The sequence below is a fragment of the Emericellopsis cladophorae genome (genome assembly GCF_022114955.1).
Source record: "Emericellopsis cladophorae strain MUM 19.33 chromosome Unknown NODE_15_length_399893_cov_118_242817, whole genome shotgun sequence".
Taxonomy (NCBI): Eukaryota; Fungi; Ascomycota; class Sordariomycetes; order Hypocreales; family Bionectriaceae; genus Emericellopsis; species Emericellopsis cladophorae.
Window position 1 is genome coordinate 250,774 of NW_026250940.1, and position 17,182 is coordinate 267,955.

General features: G+C 54.8%; 5 protein-coding genes across 5 annotated transcripts; 3 read left to right on the forward strand and 2 right to left on the reverse strand.

Moving 5' to 3' along the window:
* Positions 1 to 8: 8 nt before the first annotated feature.
* J7T54_002428 (helicase-like protein) lies at positions 9 to 5,793 on the reverse strand (the record flags this gene model as incomplete). The annotated part of the gene is made up of 2 exons (XM_051505606.1): positions 9 to 5,691; positions 5,765 to 5,793. The coding sequence occupies 2 exons, from the start codon at positions 5,791 to 5,793 to the stop codon at positions 9 to 11; spliced, it is 5,712 nt and encodes a 1,903-aa protein (XP_051363047.1).
* Positions 5,794 to 8,146: 2,353 nt separating this feature from the next.
* On the forward strand, positions 8,147 to 11,865 carry J7T54_002429 (Chromosome segregation protein-like protein; the record flags this gene model as incomplete). The annotated part of the gene is made up of 3 exons (XM_051505607.1): positions 8,147 to 8,184; positions 8,243 to 11,066; positions 11,119 to 11,865. 3 exons carry the CDS (start codon positions 8,147 to 8,149, stop codon positions 11,863 to 11,865), a joined length of 3,609 nt encoding a protein of 1,202 aa, XP_051363048.1.
* Positions 11,866 to 12,322: 457 nt separating this feature from the next.
* On the forward strand, positions 12,323 to 14,277 carry J7T54_002430 (uncharacterized protein; the record flags this gene model as incomplete). Its single annotated transcript, XM_051505608.1, has 3 exons — positions 12,323 to 12,435; positions 12,497 to 12,512; positions 12,574 to 14,277. 3 exons carry the CDS (start codon positions 12,323 to 12,325, stop codon positions 14,275 to 14,277), a joined length of 1,833 nt encoding a protein of 610 aa, XP_051363049.1.
* Positions 14,278 to 14,363: 86 nt separating this feature from the next.
* J7T54_002431 (uncharacterized protein) lies at positions 14,364 to 15,442 on the reverse strand (the record flags this gene model as incomplete). Its single annotated transcript, XM_051505609.1, has 3 exons — positions 14,364 to 15,073; positions 15,141 to 15,301; positions 15,372 to 15,442. 3 exons carry the CDS (start codon positions 15,440 to 15,442, stop codon positions 14,364 to 14,366), a joined length of 942 nt encoding a protein of 313 aa, XP_051363050.1.
* A 424-nt stretch (positions 15,443 to 15,866) lies between these two features.
* J7T54_002432 (uncharacterized protein) lies at positions 15,867 to 16,684 on the forward strand (the record flags this gene model as incomplete). Its single annotated transcript, XM_051505610.1, has 2 exons — positions 15,867 to 16,189; positions 16,243 to 16,684. The coding sequence occupies 2 exons, from the start codon at positions 15,867 to 15,869 to the stop codon at positions 16,682 to 16,684; spliced, it is 765 nt and encodes a 254-aa protein (XP_051363051.1).
* Between the last annotated feature and the right edge of the window lie 498 nt (positions 16,685 to 17,182).

Genomic DNA, 17,182 nt, shown 5'->3' on the forward strand with positions numbered 1-17,182 from the left:
AGAGCGTCCTATATCTTCTTCATGAATTCGTCGAGGTCGAAACTTTCCTCGTACTGCTCCTTGTCCCATAAGTCGCCAAGGTCCTCCAGCCAAGCCTTCTTTCCAGGCTGCTTGTTGACCTCGCCGGTTTCCAAATCCACCATGTCCTCTTCGCGACCCTCAAAGCTGTCATCTTTCTTCTTGTCGTTGATGAGATTAGGCCCGCTGTCACCAAGATTGAAGAGATCCAGAATCTGGTCGGTGTCCATGGTCTGGAGCCCGGCGTTCTGCTGATTGACGACGGTCGAGGCCACGTCAATCTTGAAGCGCTGCAGGTTCAAGATCTTCTCCTCCAAAGTACCTCGTGTGATCAGGCGATACACGTTGACGACCTTCTTCTGACCGATGCGATGCGCGCGATCCATGGCCTGCAAATCTTTCTGAGGATTCCAGTCATGCTCCACAAAGATGACAGTGTCTGCGCCCGTTAGGTTAAGACCAAGGCCTCCAACACTGGTGGTGAGAAGCAGGGCATCGTATGAAGGATCGCTGTTGAATTTGTTGACGATATCCTGCCGCTTGCTGGGGTCGACGGAGCCGTCGAGGCGGAGATGTGACACTGATGGGAGCAGCTGCTTGAACACAGTGTTTTGCACCATGTCCAGCATCTCCTTCATCTGGCAGAAAATGAGCGCTCTATGAGGCTTGATGGGCTGGTATAGAGGATCGTTGGACTCGTTACCCTCAACGCCGATGCCACAGTCCACCAACAGGTCCCGAAGAGCGCTAAGCTTGGGTGCGTGGACCACGTCCTCGATCGACGTACCGGACTTCTGCAAGATGCGCTGCGTCTCATTGTACATGGTGTTGTCGGGCTTCATCACCAGTGAAGGGGAGTTGCAGAGCTTACGCATGTACTGCAGGGCTTGGAAGATGTGCTGCTTGGCTTCCTTGTCCTCGCGACCCGCGTCAGCGGCGATTGCCTTGCCCTGCTTCTTATTGAAGTCTTCGAACAGCTTCCGCTGCAGATCACTGAGATCGCAATAGTAATTTTGTAGAATCTTGGGTGGCAAGTCATTGAGGACCTCTTCCTTGAGACGCCGAAGCAGGAAGGGAAGGACCTGCTTGTGCAGCGCTTCAATGGCGATTGCGCCGGCCTCTTGCTCCTTGGTAGACGCTTTGCTAAACCGACTGGCGGCAATGGGCTTGGCGAAACGATCGAGGAACACCTTCTCGGTGCCCAGGAAGCCAGGCATGAGGAAGTCAAACAGCGACCAAAGCTCCACGACATTGTTCTGGATCGGGGTTCCAGTCAAGATGAGGCGATGATTTGATGCGAATCTCTTGACGGCCTGAGAGATTTTGGCCTTGGCATTCTTGATCAAGTGACCCTCGTCCAGGATGATGTAGTTCCAGTTGTGCTCTGCGAGAACATCAACTTCGTTGCGGCAGACATCGTACGACGTGATCACGATATCGGTCTGGCCAAGCTGATCCCGCATGGACTTGCGCTCCGTCGGTGACCCAACATAAGCCGTCACGCTGAGGAATGGCGCATAGGTCTTGATTTCTTGCTGCCAATGACCGGAGAGTGTAGGGGGGCACACAATCAAGGATGCCAATCGCCGTGAGTCTGGCGCCTGTGTCTTGGCGAATCTCTCGGCGCGCTCATGATGATCGCTGGCCACAATACACAAAGTCTGCAAGGTCTTGCCGAGACCCATGTCATCGCAGAGAATGCCATGCAGGTGGTACTTGTTCAGGAAGTGGAGCCAGTTGACACCTTCTTGCTGGTACGAGCGAAGCTCCGCCTTGATAGCAACTGGGATGGTGAAGGGCTCAATCTTCTTTGGGTCCAGCAACTGGCTGATAAAGGTTCGTTCGCGATCTCGCCCCTTGAGAAGCTCCTCCGAGAGACCTGGGGGGTCCGGGATGCCGGCTTCCAACGGTACCAATTTGACCAAGGTAGCGAAAGAAGTCGTAGCGAGGAGTCGGATGTCGTTGTCAGAGTCGCTCATTCGTCCAAGGACGGGCACGATGAGGAAAATGACATATGGCAGGATGGCATCACCCATGACCGAGATCAGGTGGTAGATTGCTTCTGTCACTCCCTGTCGGAAGTGCAGGTCAGTTGGGTTGCTGATCGATGGCAGAACCTTCTCCACCAAGGCCGTCATGCCTTCGATCGTGATGACACTGCATATCGTGGCAAGACACTTGGCGGCCATGTACCGGAACACAGAGAGCTCGGAGTGCAGAGCCTTGATGACCAGCGGCATCATCCGCATCACGAATGGATGCAGCGCAACGTCAAATGTCGGCGTCATCATACGGATGACGGACATTGCATCGACAATTTCCTGGCCAAACGACTGTTCAGGGTCCTTAGCCTCGGCAGGCAATTCGCCACTGAAGGCCTTCTCCAAGGGCTCTTCCATGAACGACTGCAACTTGGGTACGGTCTCGAGCAGCTTTGCTCCGTATGTGCGGGATAGTATTTCGAGCGCCTCTTTCGAACCACGACGCATGATCCTGGCGGCCTTGGACTCTCGAGCAAATTTCGCTGCATCTGCATGGTCAACCCTGTCTTCCTCCTTAAGCATAGAGAGGACGACGTCTGTTCTAGACGCGTGGTTCGGGAATTCGGGCGTCTCCGCGACTTCGACGCAAGAGAATTTGACCAGATTAGCGACAACCTTGTCAGCTGGACCACGGCGGCCGCTTTCGGCAAACAATTGCACCAGCTTCGCAATGGTATCCGATGAGCGACTTTGCAGTTCATGATTCTCTTCCGTCTTGATCGAGTCCATGATGCTCTTGATAAGAGGGCTTGGTTTCTTCGGTAGCTGTTGGATGGCCACAATGGCGCAGGCCGCGCCAGCTTTGACGCGGACATCGCGCGCTTCCTTGATCAACCTGGCCTCCTCGATCACGGACCGAGCCAGCGCACGCTGTTCGGCCAACTGCTGGCTTGCAATCAAACGCTGTCCTGGGGGCATAGCTTTCTTGAGCCTTTCGAAATCCTCATTGACGCATTTCTCGGCGGTGGTCAGAGAAAAGGCACTCGGCCCGGCCTCAGCATCGCCCTGGACGACCACGGGCAGAAGGGGTAATTTTTGCTGAGGGACCTTGCCGTGATCACGAAAGAAGTGCATGAGCTGCACGCATTGAGTACGTACTCGCTGCATGTAACTGAGCAGATCGCGGTACGCCGGGGGCCGATCGCCTGTGATTATTGTCTCGAATTGCTCGAGGTAGCGCGACGCGTTTCCTGGCACCTGGCTCCTCTTGGCGTATTCGTCAACCACGGCACAGGCTGTGAGCTGTGTTGAAGAGTAGCCGGAGGCGAAATGGGGGATGATGTGGGCGTCAAAGTCTTTCACCATGCCTGCAGGCACGCGTGCCATGATCAAGCCCATAGCCTTGGCCGCAGCCACACGAGATCGGATCAGCACGTCCATACCAACCAGGTCCACGTCGCCTTGCATCATTTGCCCGTCAACATCATGTGTAAGGCTAGCCGTTGGTGTCTCATCCATCTTGTTCGATTTGCGACGCCTCTTGGTCGCCCGTTGATCAGACACATCCGGGGACGATGCCTTTCTGGGTGTGGGTTGGGGCGCCCCAGGTACGGAGTAAGTACCACCGGAGGGTTTCTGGAACAGAGAGGCATTCATTGGCACCGGGTTGCGCGAGATGCCGATTGGATGCAGTGTAAGCTGCATCATGGGCTCCAAGTGCGCGCTGAACTCTTCAGCGAGAACAGCTGGTGTGTCAGCGAAGCTGTTCACAAGGTCACTCCAAAGCTCGAGAGACATGTTCAGTGTCTCGCGATCCCGCTCCACGAGAATGTTTTGGAATATGAGTCGAAGAGTACGACCGTTAAGCCAGCCCTGTGAGGTGCTACCTTCGAGTTTCGCAAAGGTTGACAACGCCTTTAACACGGCTAGGCGTACAGATGTGATTGTGTGTCGGAGGAACGGGTACAGTCGTGGTACGAGGAGAGTGAAAGACCTTTCCTCATCCGCGGCTGCACTGGCCTTCATGGATTCCAAGACTTCGGGGAAACTGCAAAGGGTGGCCAGGAGGTCCATGATGCGTCCAGTGCTGGCGCTGAGGTCGTCGCCAAGATTGGAAAGACTTGCCCAGACAATGTCGATGAGTTCAGACAAGGCATCTGGTCGCATGGCAACGTACTCCTTGGCCATGGGGATCAATGTAGCTGCACTTACGGCGCGGACATCGTCGTCCATATCGCCGAGTCCCTTCATGACTGCACGGGCAACGCCATCAATCATGTCGCTATCTTCAAGCAGAAGGTCTTTCCGCACGGCAACCACGTATCTCATGCCCACCATTCCGCCGTGTCCGACAGCCCAGATAGGCCGTTCTAGCGTAAGGTCGTCCTGCATGACCATGCGATAAAGAATGCAATAAACTTTGTGAACGGACTCGGGGGACAGGTGCTTGAGCACTGAACCCAAGGTTTGACCAACAGTTTCTCTGATAGGGGCCACGGACGTATCGGAGCTGTAGTCTGTGAAGCGATCAAGCATGAGCACACAGCACAACCGACTAGCCAGGTCATCAAGCCAAGCACAATTGGCTGCGTCGTTTTCCGATTGCGATTTCCCCCACGCTCTGCCAGCGCCTCCGCCGTGGACTCGGATGAGCTCGCGCAAACCCATCGCAGCACCGTGACGAGTCTCCCAAGCATGATCGAATAGGTCGACCTTCAAGAAGTCGCACAGTCTTTCGTATGGCCATTCAGCGCCCTCCAGGACACTATCGGTTTCTAACTCGGATTTGATGGGGATGACTGGGCCTTTGTACTCGCTGACGACTTTCGACTCCTCGTCGACATCCCCAGGCCGGTCAAGGTTGAAGTATTCTTCCATCTTGCCATTCTTCTTCGCATCAGAGTCTGGCATCGGCGTATCCTCTGCACCGAGTCCTTCAGAGCCCGTCGTGGTTGAGCGGCGGAGTGAGAGATCGCCAAAGCCACTCTTTCCCTGTGACGCCTTCATGGCCTCTCGCTTGCGCTTGCGCTTGAGCACGTTGAGTTGTCGAGAACTCAGACCTGCTTCGCTCACTTGATGCCCAGGTGTTGCGCTTTCTTCCTTCATTTTGCCGTTACCTGCTTGCTCCGCAGCCGGCGTTGGCGTCACAAGACGTTCAAGGTCAACGGGTATTTCTTCGTCCTCAAAGTTCCTACCAAGTAGACCTAGTCGCCCATAAAGCGTTTTCTTTTGATGCGCGAGTCGCTCCGACGGGTCCAAAGACGCTAGCCCACAGACGGGATTACCTCCACGCAGAAGTGCCCGGCCAAATTGAAGAATGCTGTTGACATCCAAAGTCTCCAATTTGAACGTGTTCTCTTCCGGTAGGTCATCTTTGGCGCTGTCGTCTTCCTCCTTTTTGACGGTGCCGTGGTCCACATCTTTCTCTCTTTTGGGATCCTCTTCAGACTTGGCTTCGTCCTTCTTGGGGTGTGTGCCGTCTTCTGCATTGGGCTCGTACAAAGGCGCATGCTCGACGATTTTACCAATAGCTTTGGCTGCAGTGCTTCGCGTTTCCCAGTCTCTATGCCGCAGATAGGGAACTACCCGAGAGAGTAGATTGAAGAGTTCATCTGGATGCTGCTTTTGCCAGTCTGCCAGCTGATTCACGGCAGTCTCGCGAATGAGGCGAGTACTGCCCGTCTCGAGAATCCTGACATGGAAATGTCAGCACTTGATACATTTCACAATCTTGTGTCGCTCGCCCTTGAGCCTGATTGACTTACGTGACGAGTCTATCAAGTCTTGAAGCCATGATCTTTGTATGGGAGTCCAAGCTCTGGAGAGAGACTTCATAGCCCAGGCTGCTGCTATCCGAAGTTAGACTAATATTCCTGACGTGATTCTATGCATTGTGTGACTGAAGATTGCGTAGGGTGCCTAGGTGTGGCATGCGAAAGCGTTTGCCTAAACTATGTAGGTGGCTTCTACGCTTGATGGTGCCTGGAAGGATACGTCGCGGACGAGGATAAGACCCTGGGGATGATATCAAAATACTAATGGCTTACTTTGAAGTAGAATGTGCGGATGGGATGGCTTCAATGCAGGAGCTGCGTAATCACAATGCACGCACTCCTATAGCAGTGCTCCACAACAACGCATGCAAGAGGAAGTAGAAAGGTATCAAAGACCTTATCAACCCTGCATGACCACGTCGATCGATAGAGTGACCGAAAGGAAGCTCTCTGGCACCAATGAAATGTGGTGCAGTGGGCAAGGAAATGATGTTGTTCCGCAAAAAACAGATGGCCTGTCGAAAATTGGTGATGGCTTCAAATGTGAAGGTCCTCCGAGCTGCGATTGCTCAAGGTGAGCCTCGGTGCGTCGACCTGATTCGGGTGTGGCTGGTGCACACTGCTGGAGCAAGCGCGTCGCAGGTGTGGTGCGGCAGGTGGCAGGTGCAACGGGTCGGAGGCTCAACTGGAGCAGGACTGGAGGAAATCGGGTGGAGGGCAGGCCGGGCCTTGTATACGATGAAGGCATGTATTTTTATACACGCGGCGCGCGCTGTGACAGCGTGCGACCGTCGTCCTCTCATTCGCCTAATTTCCTCTTTGCCTTTGTTTAGTGTCATTTTTTCAGGCTGGGGCCGCTATGCCCCTGCTGGTCCCGCTGGGCCGCACTGGCAGGTGCACACAGCAGTAGCTTGCAAGTGCACAGGGTGTGCAGACCTGTGCCCCATCGGGCTAGTGTGCCTACTTTAGACGGAATTCAGCCCTTGCGCCGGCTTTTATTGGTGTCTGGAGCTATTAGTGTCCCCGCTATCTGCCCTTCACATCGAAATTCCATCATCGCGACTTCTGTCACAAGTCTTCTCTCGCAGTCGTACACAGCCCGAGGATCCGGAAATGTCAACAAGTCACAGTGGCACCAATAGCAATATGTGCCCGTTTAGGGAGCTGAAGTTGAATCCCTAATAGCATGAGTGCTTTATAACTGAAACAAGTAAGCTTTTACTAACAACGACGCGATTGTTTGGAAGCATCCGGTGTAAAAATTAATATTCACTATTGCGAGGAGGCTTGAGGAACGGAATGACGTGCAACATCACCCATTCCATTGCAACTTCGAAGTCTTCAAATAGGGGTCCTTCAAAAACGGGCATCAGACGAATAATTAGTTCATTCTTCGTATATTTACAAAGCGCACCGCCGCTTCTTTTGGATGGGTTATCAATCGGGTCGGCACCTCAGACGTATAATAAACGATGATCGACCGCCAACCCACAGCTCATTTTGAAATTTCAGGTGATCGTCGCAGCCACTCGTTCACAATTCAAGCTCTGGAGCAGCGCAAAGGTAGTAGTTACTTCACAACTCTAAATGCGCAATAAGCTGATATAGCCAACTATCCCCGCACTCTTTCTTGTCTCGGCCTACACCAGGATTGGCCTTGCGCAAGAAAGGCGCACATGGTCGTGGATGTGATCATACCTGTTGCCAAGCCTGCAATGAGCTAGAGTTCTTAGCGCCATGCAGAAGGACAGCGTACCTTGCGTGGGATCACTGATCGATCTGTTGTTTCTCATCCTTCAACCAAGGCAATGAGTATTACTGATACCTTATACTTGCACTACTGCACGATTATTCCGTTTGCCTCGTAGATCCTTTGCTTTATTGGTGTATTTCATAGTCGAGCCCAAAATGCTATTTATTTTGGTCAATAATAAAGTGTTCAATGTCTGATAGGTATCATCGCAAGTGCAAATTGATGGAGACAAATTCTAAACGTCTACCAATGTATGATGTTTGCCGAGCACCCTTGCTGATGTTGCTAGGTTATTCAACATGCGACTCTAATCTATAGAAGGCGTGAGCCTGAAAACACCAGGACTCTACTCAAGAGGCTCAGCGAGTCGAACTCACACTGTTGCCGTGGTCATAGACTGTTGTTGGTCCGTCTCAATGCAGAGGGTGTAGGGTAACCGAAAGCATGCTGTCCGCTGCACGTGCCCAAGGCCGTAAACGCGCTTGCAGCCCACCTTGATTGACACTTCTGATCGCGGGCAGACGCGTCTTGACCAATTTAACGACCTGATACCTCGTAGCTCTGCCGAGCGCAAACCACACGTCCACGCATGTTGCGCGTCAGCGCCTACTAAGCCCACCATGTTCATCAAGCAGATCATCATTCAGGGCTTCAAAAGGTATGCCGATTTCGTCCGCGACGGCGGCCACAGGCGCACCACTGACATCCGCCCGCAGCTACAAGGAACAGACCGTCATTGAGCCTTTCTCGTCCAAAACGAATGTTATTGTCGGGCGCAATGGATCGGGAAAAAGCAACTTCTTCGCCGCGATTCGGTTCGTGTTGAGCGATGCCTACACGAACATGAGTCGCGAGGAGCGCCAAGGTCTGCTGCACGAAGGCTCTGGCTCTGCAGTCATGTCCGCGTACGTCGAGATCATATTCGACAATAGCGATGGCCGGTTTGTCCACGAGCCGGAAGAGGTGGTCTTGCGACGTACCATTGGTCTCAAGAAGGACGAGTACTCTGTCAACCGAAAAGTCGTACCGAAGCAAGAGGTCATGAACATGCTCGAGTCCGCTGGTTTCTCGCGGTCCAACCCATACTATATCGTTCCGCAGGGCCGTGTCACGGCACTCACCAACATGAAGGAGTCAGAGCGTCTCAACTTGCTGAAAGAAGTCGCGGGTACACGAGTCTACGAAAACCGCCGAGCCGAGTCTCTAAAGATCATGAACGAGACGAACAACAAGCGCGAGAAAATCGACGAGCTCCTCAAATACATCGAAGAGCGTCTCTCTGAGCTCGAAGAAGAGAAGGAAGAGCTACGAGGCTTCCAAGATAAGGATCGCGAGAGGCGCTGCCTCGAGTATGCTTATCACTTCCGCGAGCAGGCGCTGCAGCAAGAACGACTCGAAGAAATCGAGTCCAGAGAAAAAAACAATATTGACGCCGACGAGGGCCGCGCCGAGCTCAACGACAACAAGGCGGCTTTAGCAGAGTTGGATCAAGATATGCAGAAGCTCCAGCGCGAGATGGAGTTGTTGCGGATCGAGAGGGCACAGTTGGAAGAAGACCGACGCGACAATGCCAAGGCCCTCGCCAATGCCGAGATGACAGCCAAGGATATCAAAGATAGCCAGTCGTCACGAGAACAAACACGCGCTCAGCACGCCGCAGAATTACAGTCCGTCAAGGCCGAGATTGCGGCCAAGGAGCAAGAGCTGGCCAAGCTAGTCCCAAATTTCAACAAGACCAAGGCGAAGGAAGACGTGGTACGCAAGAACCTGGACACTAGTGAGGCGCAGAGGGCCCGGCTGTTCAACAAACAACACCGCGGTGCGCAGTACAAGAACAAGCGACAGCGTGATGAATACTTGCAAGAAACTATCGAGGATCTGAACAACAAAGTCGCGGAGCAGAAAGCAAACAATATGGATGTGGACGAGGAGCTGGTCCGACTTCGACAGGCAATCAAGCAAGGCGAGCAAGAGGCGGCGAACCTCAGAGAACGCCTGAGCAACTGGGACGGAGACAGCACCCACCTTGCCGAAGAAGCTAGTCAGGCCAGGGACCGCGTTGACAAGCTGAACGAGGAACGAAAGATGCTTCGACGTGAGAATGAGAGACTGCAGTCGCACGTCGCCAATGCCGACCACGTCAAAAGGCAGGCCGAAGAAGAGCTGCGGCACACCATGGACCGTGATGCGTCACGCGGTCTGAACACTCTTCGTCAGCTGAGACAGGAGCGAGATATACCAGGGGTATACGGCACCGTCGCTGAGTTATTCGAAGTACCCGAAACTTACAGGGTTGCGGTGGAGCAGATCGCCGGCGGCCGCTTGTTTAACTATGTGGTGGACAACGACGTGACAGCTTCAGGATTACTGAACCACCTCAACAAGACACGTGGTGGGCGAATTACCTGCATACCTCTTGACCGCGTCCGCCCGCGCAATGTCAATATGCCGAGGTCGCGAGACGCGATACCTGTTCTCAGCAAGCTCACTTACGATCCCAAGTTCGAGCCAGCCTTCCAGCGAATCTTTGGCAACACAATCATTTGCCCTAACCTGGCCATTGGCGCTCAGTACTCCCGAAGTCATGGCGTGGACAGCATCACCCTCCAAGGAGACACAACCAACAAGCGTGGTGCACTAAGTGGCGGTTACGTTGACCCTGGCAAGTCGCGTATCAAAGCCTCCCGCGCAGCTAATGAAGCACGCGATGAGTTCACCCGTCTTGAGGAGCAGAGCAGAGATCTGGTAGCCCAGATTGAAGCCAAAGACCAGGAGATTACGGCGGCTATGTCTGAAGCGACAAAAGCGCAGCATAGGTTAGACCAGGTGGCTAGCGGCCACGAGCCTGCGCAACGCCAGCTACGGAGTCTGTTGGATAACTTGGAGAATCAAAGGACAGCCCTCGACGAGGCTACGCTTCGTCGAGAGACCATCGAGCGCAATATGAATGCGTTCATGGACGAGCGGGAGTCGTGCGAAGCTGAACTTCAAAGCGAGTTCAAGAAGAACTTGACGGCCGCCGAAGAGCAACAACTGGAGTCTTTGAGCACGACGGTTCAAGAGCTCCAGAAGCAATGGACCGAGCTTGCCAAAGCGCGGAGCGAACTGGGCGGTCGCAAGCAGATCCTTGAAACTGACTTGCGGCAAAACCTGCAGCTGAGACTCGATCGGCTCAACAGCCAAGCTTTCGAGGACTCAACCTCGGGAGGCTCAGCCCATGGTCTCAAAGCGGCCGAGAAGGAACTGAAGAGGGCGCAAAAGGCTGTGCAGACTGTGGAAGCCGACCTTCGCGCAACCGAGGCCAAGTATGATCAATTGGCAACCCACCTAGAGGAGCTTACTGCTCAAAAAGATGAGCTCGAGCAGACGCAAGCTGCGATCATCGCGCGCATCAAACACACGCAGAAGGCAGCTGAGAAAGCCCTCGCAGGCAAGGGTATTGTGCTCGCCAAGCTGGCAGAATCCGCGAAAAACATTCGCGATCTCGGGGCTCTTCCGGAGGAGGCATTTGGAAAGTATGAGCAGATGGGACTCAAGCAGGTCAGTCATAGTTTGCCCCGACGTTCTGAACAACGCGCTAACATTTCCCCAGGTCGCCTCCAGATTGGGCAAAGTGAAGAACGCGCTCGACCAGTACAAGCATGTGAACAAGAAGGCTTTCGAACAGTACAACAGCTTCACCACGCAGCAGACACAGCTCATGAACCGCCGGCAGGAGCTCAGCGACTCGCAAAACTCGATCGAGGAGCTCATGGAGCATCTGGACCGCAAAAAGGACGAAGCGATTGAACGTACGTTCAAGCAAGTGTCCTCCGACTTTGCCGAGATCTTCGAGAAGCTTGTGCCAGCGGGGCAAGGCAGGCTGGTCATCCAACGGCGCACGGACAAACGCGCAGAGCCAGCAGACGAGTCCGAGGACGAGAACAGAGACGGACGCAGCGTGGAGAACTACATTGGCGTAGGGATCCGAGTGTCTTTCAACTCCAAGAGTCACGACGAACAGCAGAGGATACAGCAACTGAGTGGTGGACAGAAGAGTCTGTGTGCTCTTTGCCTGATCTTCGCTCTGCAGAAGGCCGAGAGCAGCCCAATGGTCATCTTCGACGAGGTGGACGCCAACCTCGATGCGCAGTACCGAACGGCCGTGGCCAGCCTCCTGGTGGAGATCTCAAATGGCGAGGCACAGACTCAGTTCATCTGCACCACTTTCCGACCGGAGATTGTGCACGTAGCCGAGAAGTGCTACGGCGTGACGTTCCGGAACAAGACGAGTTCCATTGGCTGCGTGCCAACAGACGAGGCTCTCGAGTTTGTGGAGGGCCAGGCGAAACCTATCTGAAGAGGATTGGGGAATGAGGACGTCGGAATGGATGGACTGCGTGGTGTATGGCGTTGAGGGCCGTCTCGTTGCTTGTTATGACCAACATGGGAGGAGATATCATGTGGATCACCCTATCATTCTACATTTGATACGCGTCTGATCAGAGGATGATCTGGGCGTCGACGATTTTCGCTGATCGACAATACATATTGGTACTCACACGAATGTATCTGTTTATTGCGATGACAGTACATCGTATTTCTTCAACAAGACCTCGATTCTCTGCGCAATTGCCGTGTCGTTGCTTTTTCGTGGTGTCTGTGACGGCTCCCTGGTCTTGACATCATCGATTCCAGCTCCAGCCTCCCGTGAACTAACACGATACTACTACTTGCGCTAGACTATCACTATAGCTAAACAAGGGCGCTTCTTTTGGTCATGTTGTCGCTAAACACCACATCTCACAATTGACAGTATGACAAAGCCAAGAGTCATCTACTGGTTCCGAACCGACCTGCGCCTGCACGACTCTCCAGCGCTGCAGGCCGCCCTTGACCTCGACCCGGCCGTGCTGTGGCCTGTTTTCACGTGGGACCCTCACTATGTCTATCGGTCACGGGGCGGACTGAACCGATGGCAATTCCTGTAGGTTTCACTCATCTATGGTCAGTTGAGTCTCATAGCTAAATTCATCCGAGCCTGGACTGCCAGAATGATCTGTCAAAGTCCATCACTGAACTCAACCCCAAATCCAAGTTGTTCGTCTTGCGCGAGGGGCCCCAGACTCTGTTCAAAAAGCTCTTCAAGGCATGGAGGGTGACCCATCTCGTGTTTGAGAAGGACACGGACGTCTATGGCCGCGAGCGTGACGCGGTGGTCGTCAAGGCTGCCGAGGAGGCGGGTGTCGAGGTGGTTGTCCGCTCCGGGCGCACGCTGTGGGACAGCGATGAGGTCGTCAAAAAGAACAATGGCAAGCCCACCATGTCGATCGCGCAGCTGCAGCACGCGGGCGAACGTGTCGGTGACATACCGCGCCCTATCGCCGCGCCCAAGAGCCTACCGGACCCGGGGCAGATGCCAGTGGATTTCGAGCAGGACGAGCCAGACACACAGCCTGACTTTAACGAGCCGAGCCGAGAGGGCAAGGATACGGCATACAAGGACATTGCGGGCCCGAATGGCGATTTCGCCACTGAGACCATGGAGGAGCTAGGCTTCCCGTCCGCCACGACGTCGATCAGGGGAGGCGAGAGTCTCGCACTCAAGGCACTGGGGAAGATCATCGAGGATAAGAAGTACACGGCGACCTTTGAGAAGCCCAAGACGAGCCCTGCGCAGTTTGAGCCACAGGCCACGACTCTCCTCTCCCCGTTTCTGCACTTTGGCGCTCTGTCTGTCCGCGAGTTCTTCTGGCGCGTGCAAGACGTCGTGACCGAGTACGGAAAAGGAGCATCGTCGCCGCCCATGAGCCTGACAGGGCAGCTGTATTTCAGGGACATGTACTTTGCGGCGCAGGCCGCCCTGGGGGCGCCCTTCCATCAGACTGCGACGAACCCGTATATTCGCTTCGTACCCTGGCATCTACCGTCGAAGCGGGATATCACGTCGGGCATGGTCACGGGGGAGTATCACGTGGACTCCGAAGAAGCAGAGATCTGGTTCAAGCGCTGGAGGAACGGCGTGACAGGCTTCCCCTGGATCGACGCGCTCATGCGCCAGCTTAAGCAGGAGGGCTGGATACACCATCTAGGACGACACAGCGTAGCCTGCTTCCTCACAAGAGGAGGTTGCTACGTGGACTGGGAGCGCGGCGCCGAGGTATTCGAGGAGTGGCTCCTGGACCACGAGCCAGCCTGCAACGCCGGCAACTGGCAGTGGCTCAGCTGCACGGCGTTCTTTGCACAATACTACCGCTGTTACAGTCCCATTAGCTTTGGCCAGAAGTGGGACAAGGAGGGTGCGCTGGTCAGAAAGTACGTCCCCGAGCTGAAGGACCTGGACAAGAAGTACATCTACGAGCCGTGGAAGGCCCCCATCGCGGACCAGAAGAAGGCCGGCGTCCGCGTGCAAGGCGACGGTCTCGGAGATCGGGAGAAAGGAACATACCCGAAGCCCATGTTTGACTTTCCGGAGAGGAGGAACGTCTGCATCAGCGGGTTGAAGAAGGCGTACGCAGTCGGCTTGCACGGGAACGATGAACGGGTGCTCAACGGCACATGGAGGGATTTGTTCCCTTCGCCTGACGAGGCAGAAGTCATGAATGAGTATGACAGCGACGGCGGAGAGCATGCCGACCGTGCTGATCAGCGGACCCATGATAAAGGGGCTCAGCAAGTAGGAAAGAAACGTGCCAGGAATGAGAGCGTGCCGGAAGCGCCGCCAAAGAAGCAGTCAAAGAGGCAGCAGACGCTTAATTTTAGGAATAAGTAGTACAGTAATTTTCACATATGAGTATGTACATCCCGGCCTGCTGTGACAGAAATCCACATATGGCCCTACATAGTTCCCGCAGGGCGTTATCGCTCTGCCTCCTTGGACTCCTCCGTCATGGTCTTGTACAAAAGTTTCCACTCCTTCTGGATAATATCCTCGGCTTGTTGAGCATCACCCACTACTGGCTCGCTAGCAACGTCGTCTTCAGCGAGGAACCGCAGAGACACGAGATTCGGTTCAATCATAAAGTGCCTCTCTGCTGCGCGGCGTCTCTCCGCCGCAAGCGGGCTATGCCTCATGAGAGTCTCCATGGCAGCCTGGGACCTCTGCTGACTAGGATCGCGAGCCGCCTCCAACGCTGCGCTCTTGTCTTCGCGTTGCAGCTGCGACTTTGATTGGCATGACTCCAACAGATCCCTCCAAGGGAAAGACTCCACATCCGTGACTTGGGCCACACGATTAACGAATCTTAGGGCAGCCTGCGGCTTGCCCGTGTTGACGAGCCGAAGAGCCTCCACAGTGAGGGCGTACGGATGGTTGCCCTTGTTCAGAATCTCTCGGAACCGGGCTGCGGCGGGTCTGAACAGGTTCGAGAGGGCCATGTCCGTCTGCGGAAACCTCGAATTCCACCAGCGCGTCAGGCTGATGGTCGACGCGTCGCATCCGAGCGCCGAGGCTCCTGCGAGCATCGCGAGGTGAGCCTCTCCGGGGGACGCTGCAGGGTGGTTGGACTCGGCCAGGTCGGCGAGCAGGACCCCCAAATCATGCAGGATCTCCTTGGAGGGGCGTGATTCTGACCTGCGTTAGAGGAGAGCGTGCGGCCAGTTGTATTTGATGTTGAGGGGATCATGTTCACGTACCAGGGGCCAGCTGCAAAGGCCAAGATGGACCGGCGTCCTTGCGAATCCGCACCCAGAGGTTCAGCACATGGACGTATTCTTCTGGCTCGGAGCGCAGTCGCGGCGGCTGACCGGCTGCGACCTGCGCCTTCTCCCCCTTTTTGAGCTTCACAAGGAAGCTTCTGGTGATGCGTGTAAAGTCATGCTCTTGAGACCAGGTTCTGCTCCCAATCCTCATTTCCAGTTTGCCACTCCTGGCTGGTCTTGAGTCTGGCCGTTGTCTGCTGGCAGAACTGTATTTGCTCGGAGCGGCTGCGTAGCATCTGCGACACTCGCCATGGTTGTGTGGTACACGAGGCTTTGCTCCGGGGACTGTGGTGGGAGCGCGAGTGCCAGCGAGTCGAGCGCTGCTGTTGGATGACCTGAGCACGCCCACCAACGGGTGCCACTGCTGCCATCGAGTGGGCATGCTGCATGAGTGGCCTACTGATGATGAACGCGATAATTAAGTTGAGTGATGTGAAATGACTGGAGCTTGCGAGGCGCGCCATTGGCAAATCAGGTGTCTGGCGTGAGGTCAAAGTACGCGCGACATGCTCACCGTTCACCGAATCCCGAACCCCACCAGAATTTTTCTAGCCATAGTTCAAGTTCCATTCGACATTGAAGCCTCCCAACCGACGACTGCTACGGTGACAAGCCCAGGAACCGACAGATAGCATATCGATAACCCAAAAACAAGATACAATGGGCGCCAAAGGTGTGAAACGCAAGGCCACGGCCGCCAACAAGGCAGCCAAACTCCCTGTCCGCGCAAGGAACAACGAGCCAGCACAACCAGAAGCGGCCAAAGGCACAATGATGGTTTTCGACGACGACGATGACGAAGGAGATCAGGTAGTGTCGACGAAACTGTCATCGATTGAAAAGCCTGTTTTGCGGGCAACGATTCCCGACAGCGAAGAGGACGAGGACAGTGACGACGACGAGGCCCCCGAGGCGACATCGACACAAAACATTGCATCCAATGCAGAGCAACTAGCCGCCGCAGCCAGCAAAGCGGCAGAGGAGTGAGTACTCTTGTCAGACGTCTTTTGCTCACTGCATATACTGACATTTACAGACTGGCCGCTACACAGAAGCGCAAGCGACAGGAACGAGATGCGCTCTTCAAGCAACAGGCAACCAGCCGCAAGTCAAAACCCACGCTCGCAAAAGCCGAGGACTCTGACTCGGAAGAATCGCCAAAGCCCAAGATACCCGCTCTGCTGCCGGAAGAGTTCCTCACAGACGAGTCGGAGGCTGATTCTGACGCCGAGTCCTTTGGCGATATGGACGACCGGCCCAAGAGGAGACGGGTCGCCCACGTGGAGCGTACCTTGACGAGGCTGGATCGAGGGCCAGCGGATGAGAGGGTGGGATCAACAATGTTCAGCGTGGCCAAGACAAAGACGGATCCGCGGTTGCCCCCCAAGATGAACAAGAACGCGAAGCACCGGAAAGATGCATTGTTACAGAGGAAGCGGGTGGCGGTCCAGCCAAAGGGCAAATTCTTCAAGAAATGAGCTGCGATTTGGAGTATGGTCTCGCACAGATGCTGGACAGTATGGGTCACGCTCGAAGTGTCGATAGGGCATTCTAAGAAACAAGCCATGGTTTGAGGCTGCCAACATAGCCAGAGCTTGGCGGCTGGCCTTGTTGCTTCACAATCCGAGCAAGCACCAGACACTGCGTCGTCCCAGCAAGATGGACTCCGTGCCTGACCTGGTAGGAGAGGGTGAGCCTGCACTCGCAATACGCAAGCCCGTCCGGTACACTGGGTACCTGTGCGAAGCTGGAGAGCTTCGTCCCGCGATCAAATTGAAGCACGCAAGCCCTTGCTACTGTACATACATACGGTGCTCTGTGTCCATGCGACATGTTGTTGATGCGGGATCGCGGCGAACGAGCAACCGAGCTTGGGGTATGATCTTGCTGCTGCTAGAGCATGTTTGGGCGCTTCATGTTGTTAGAGACGAGAGACGAGAATATTATGTAGGCCTCAAGATGCCTCACGTGCTGTC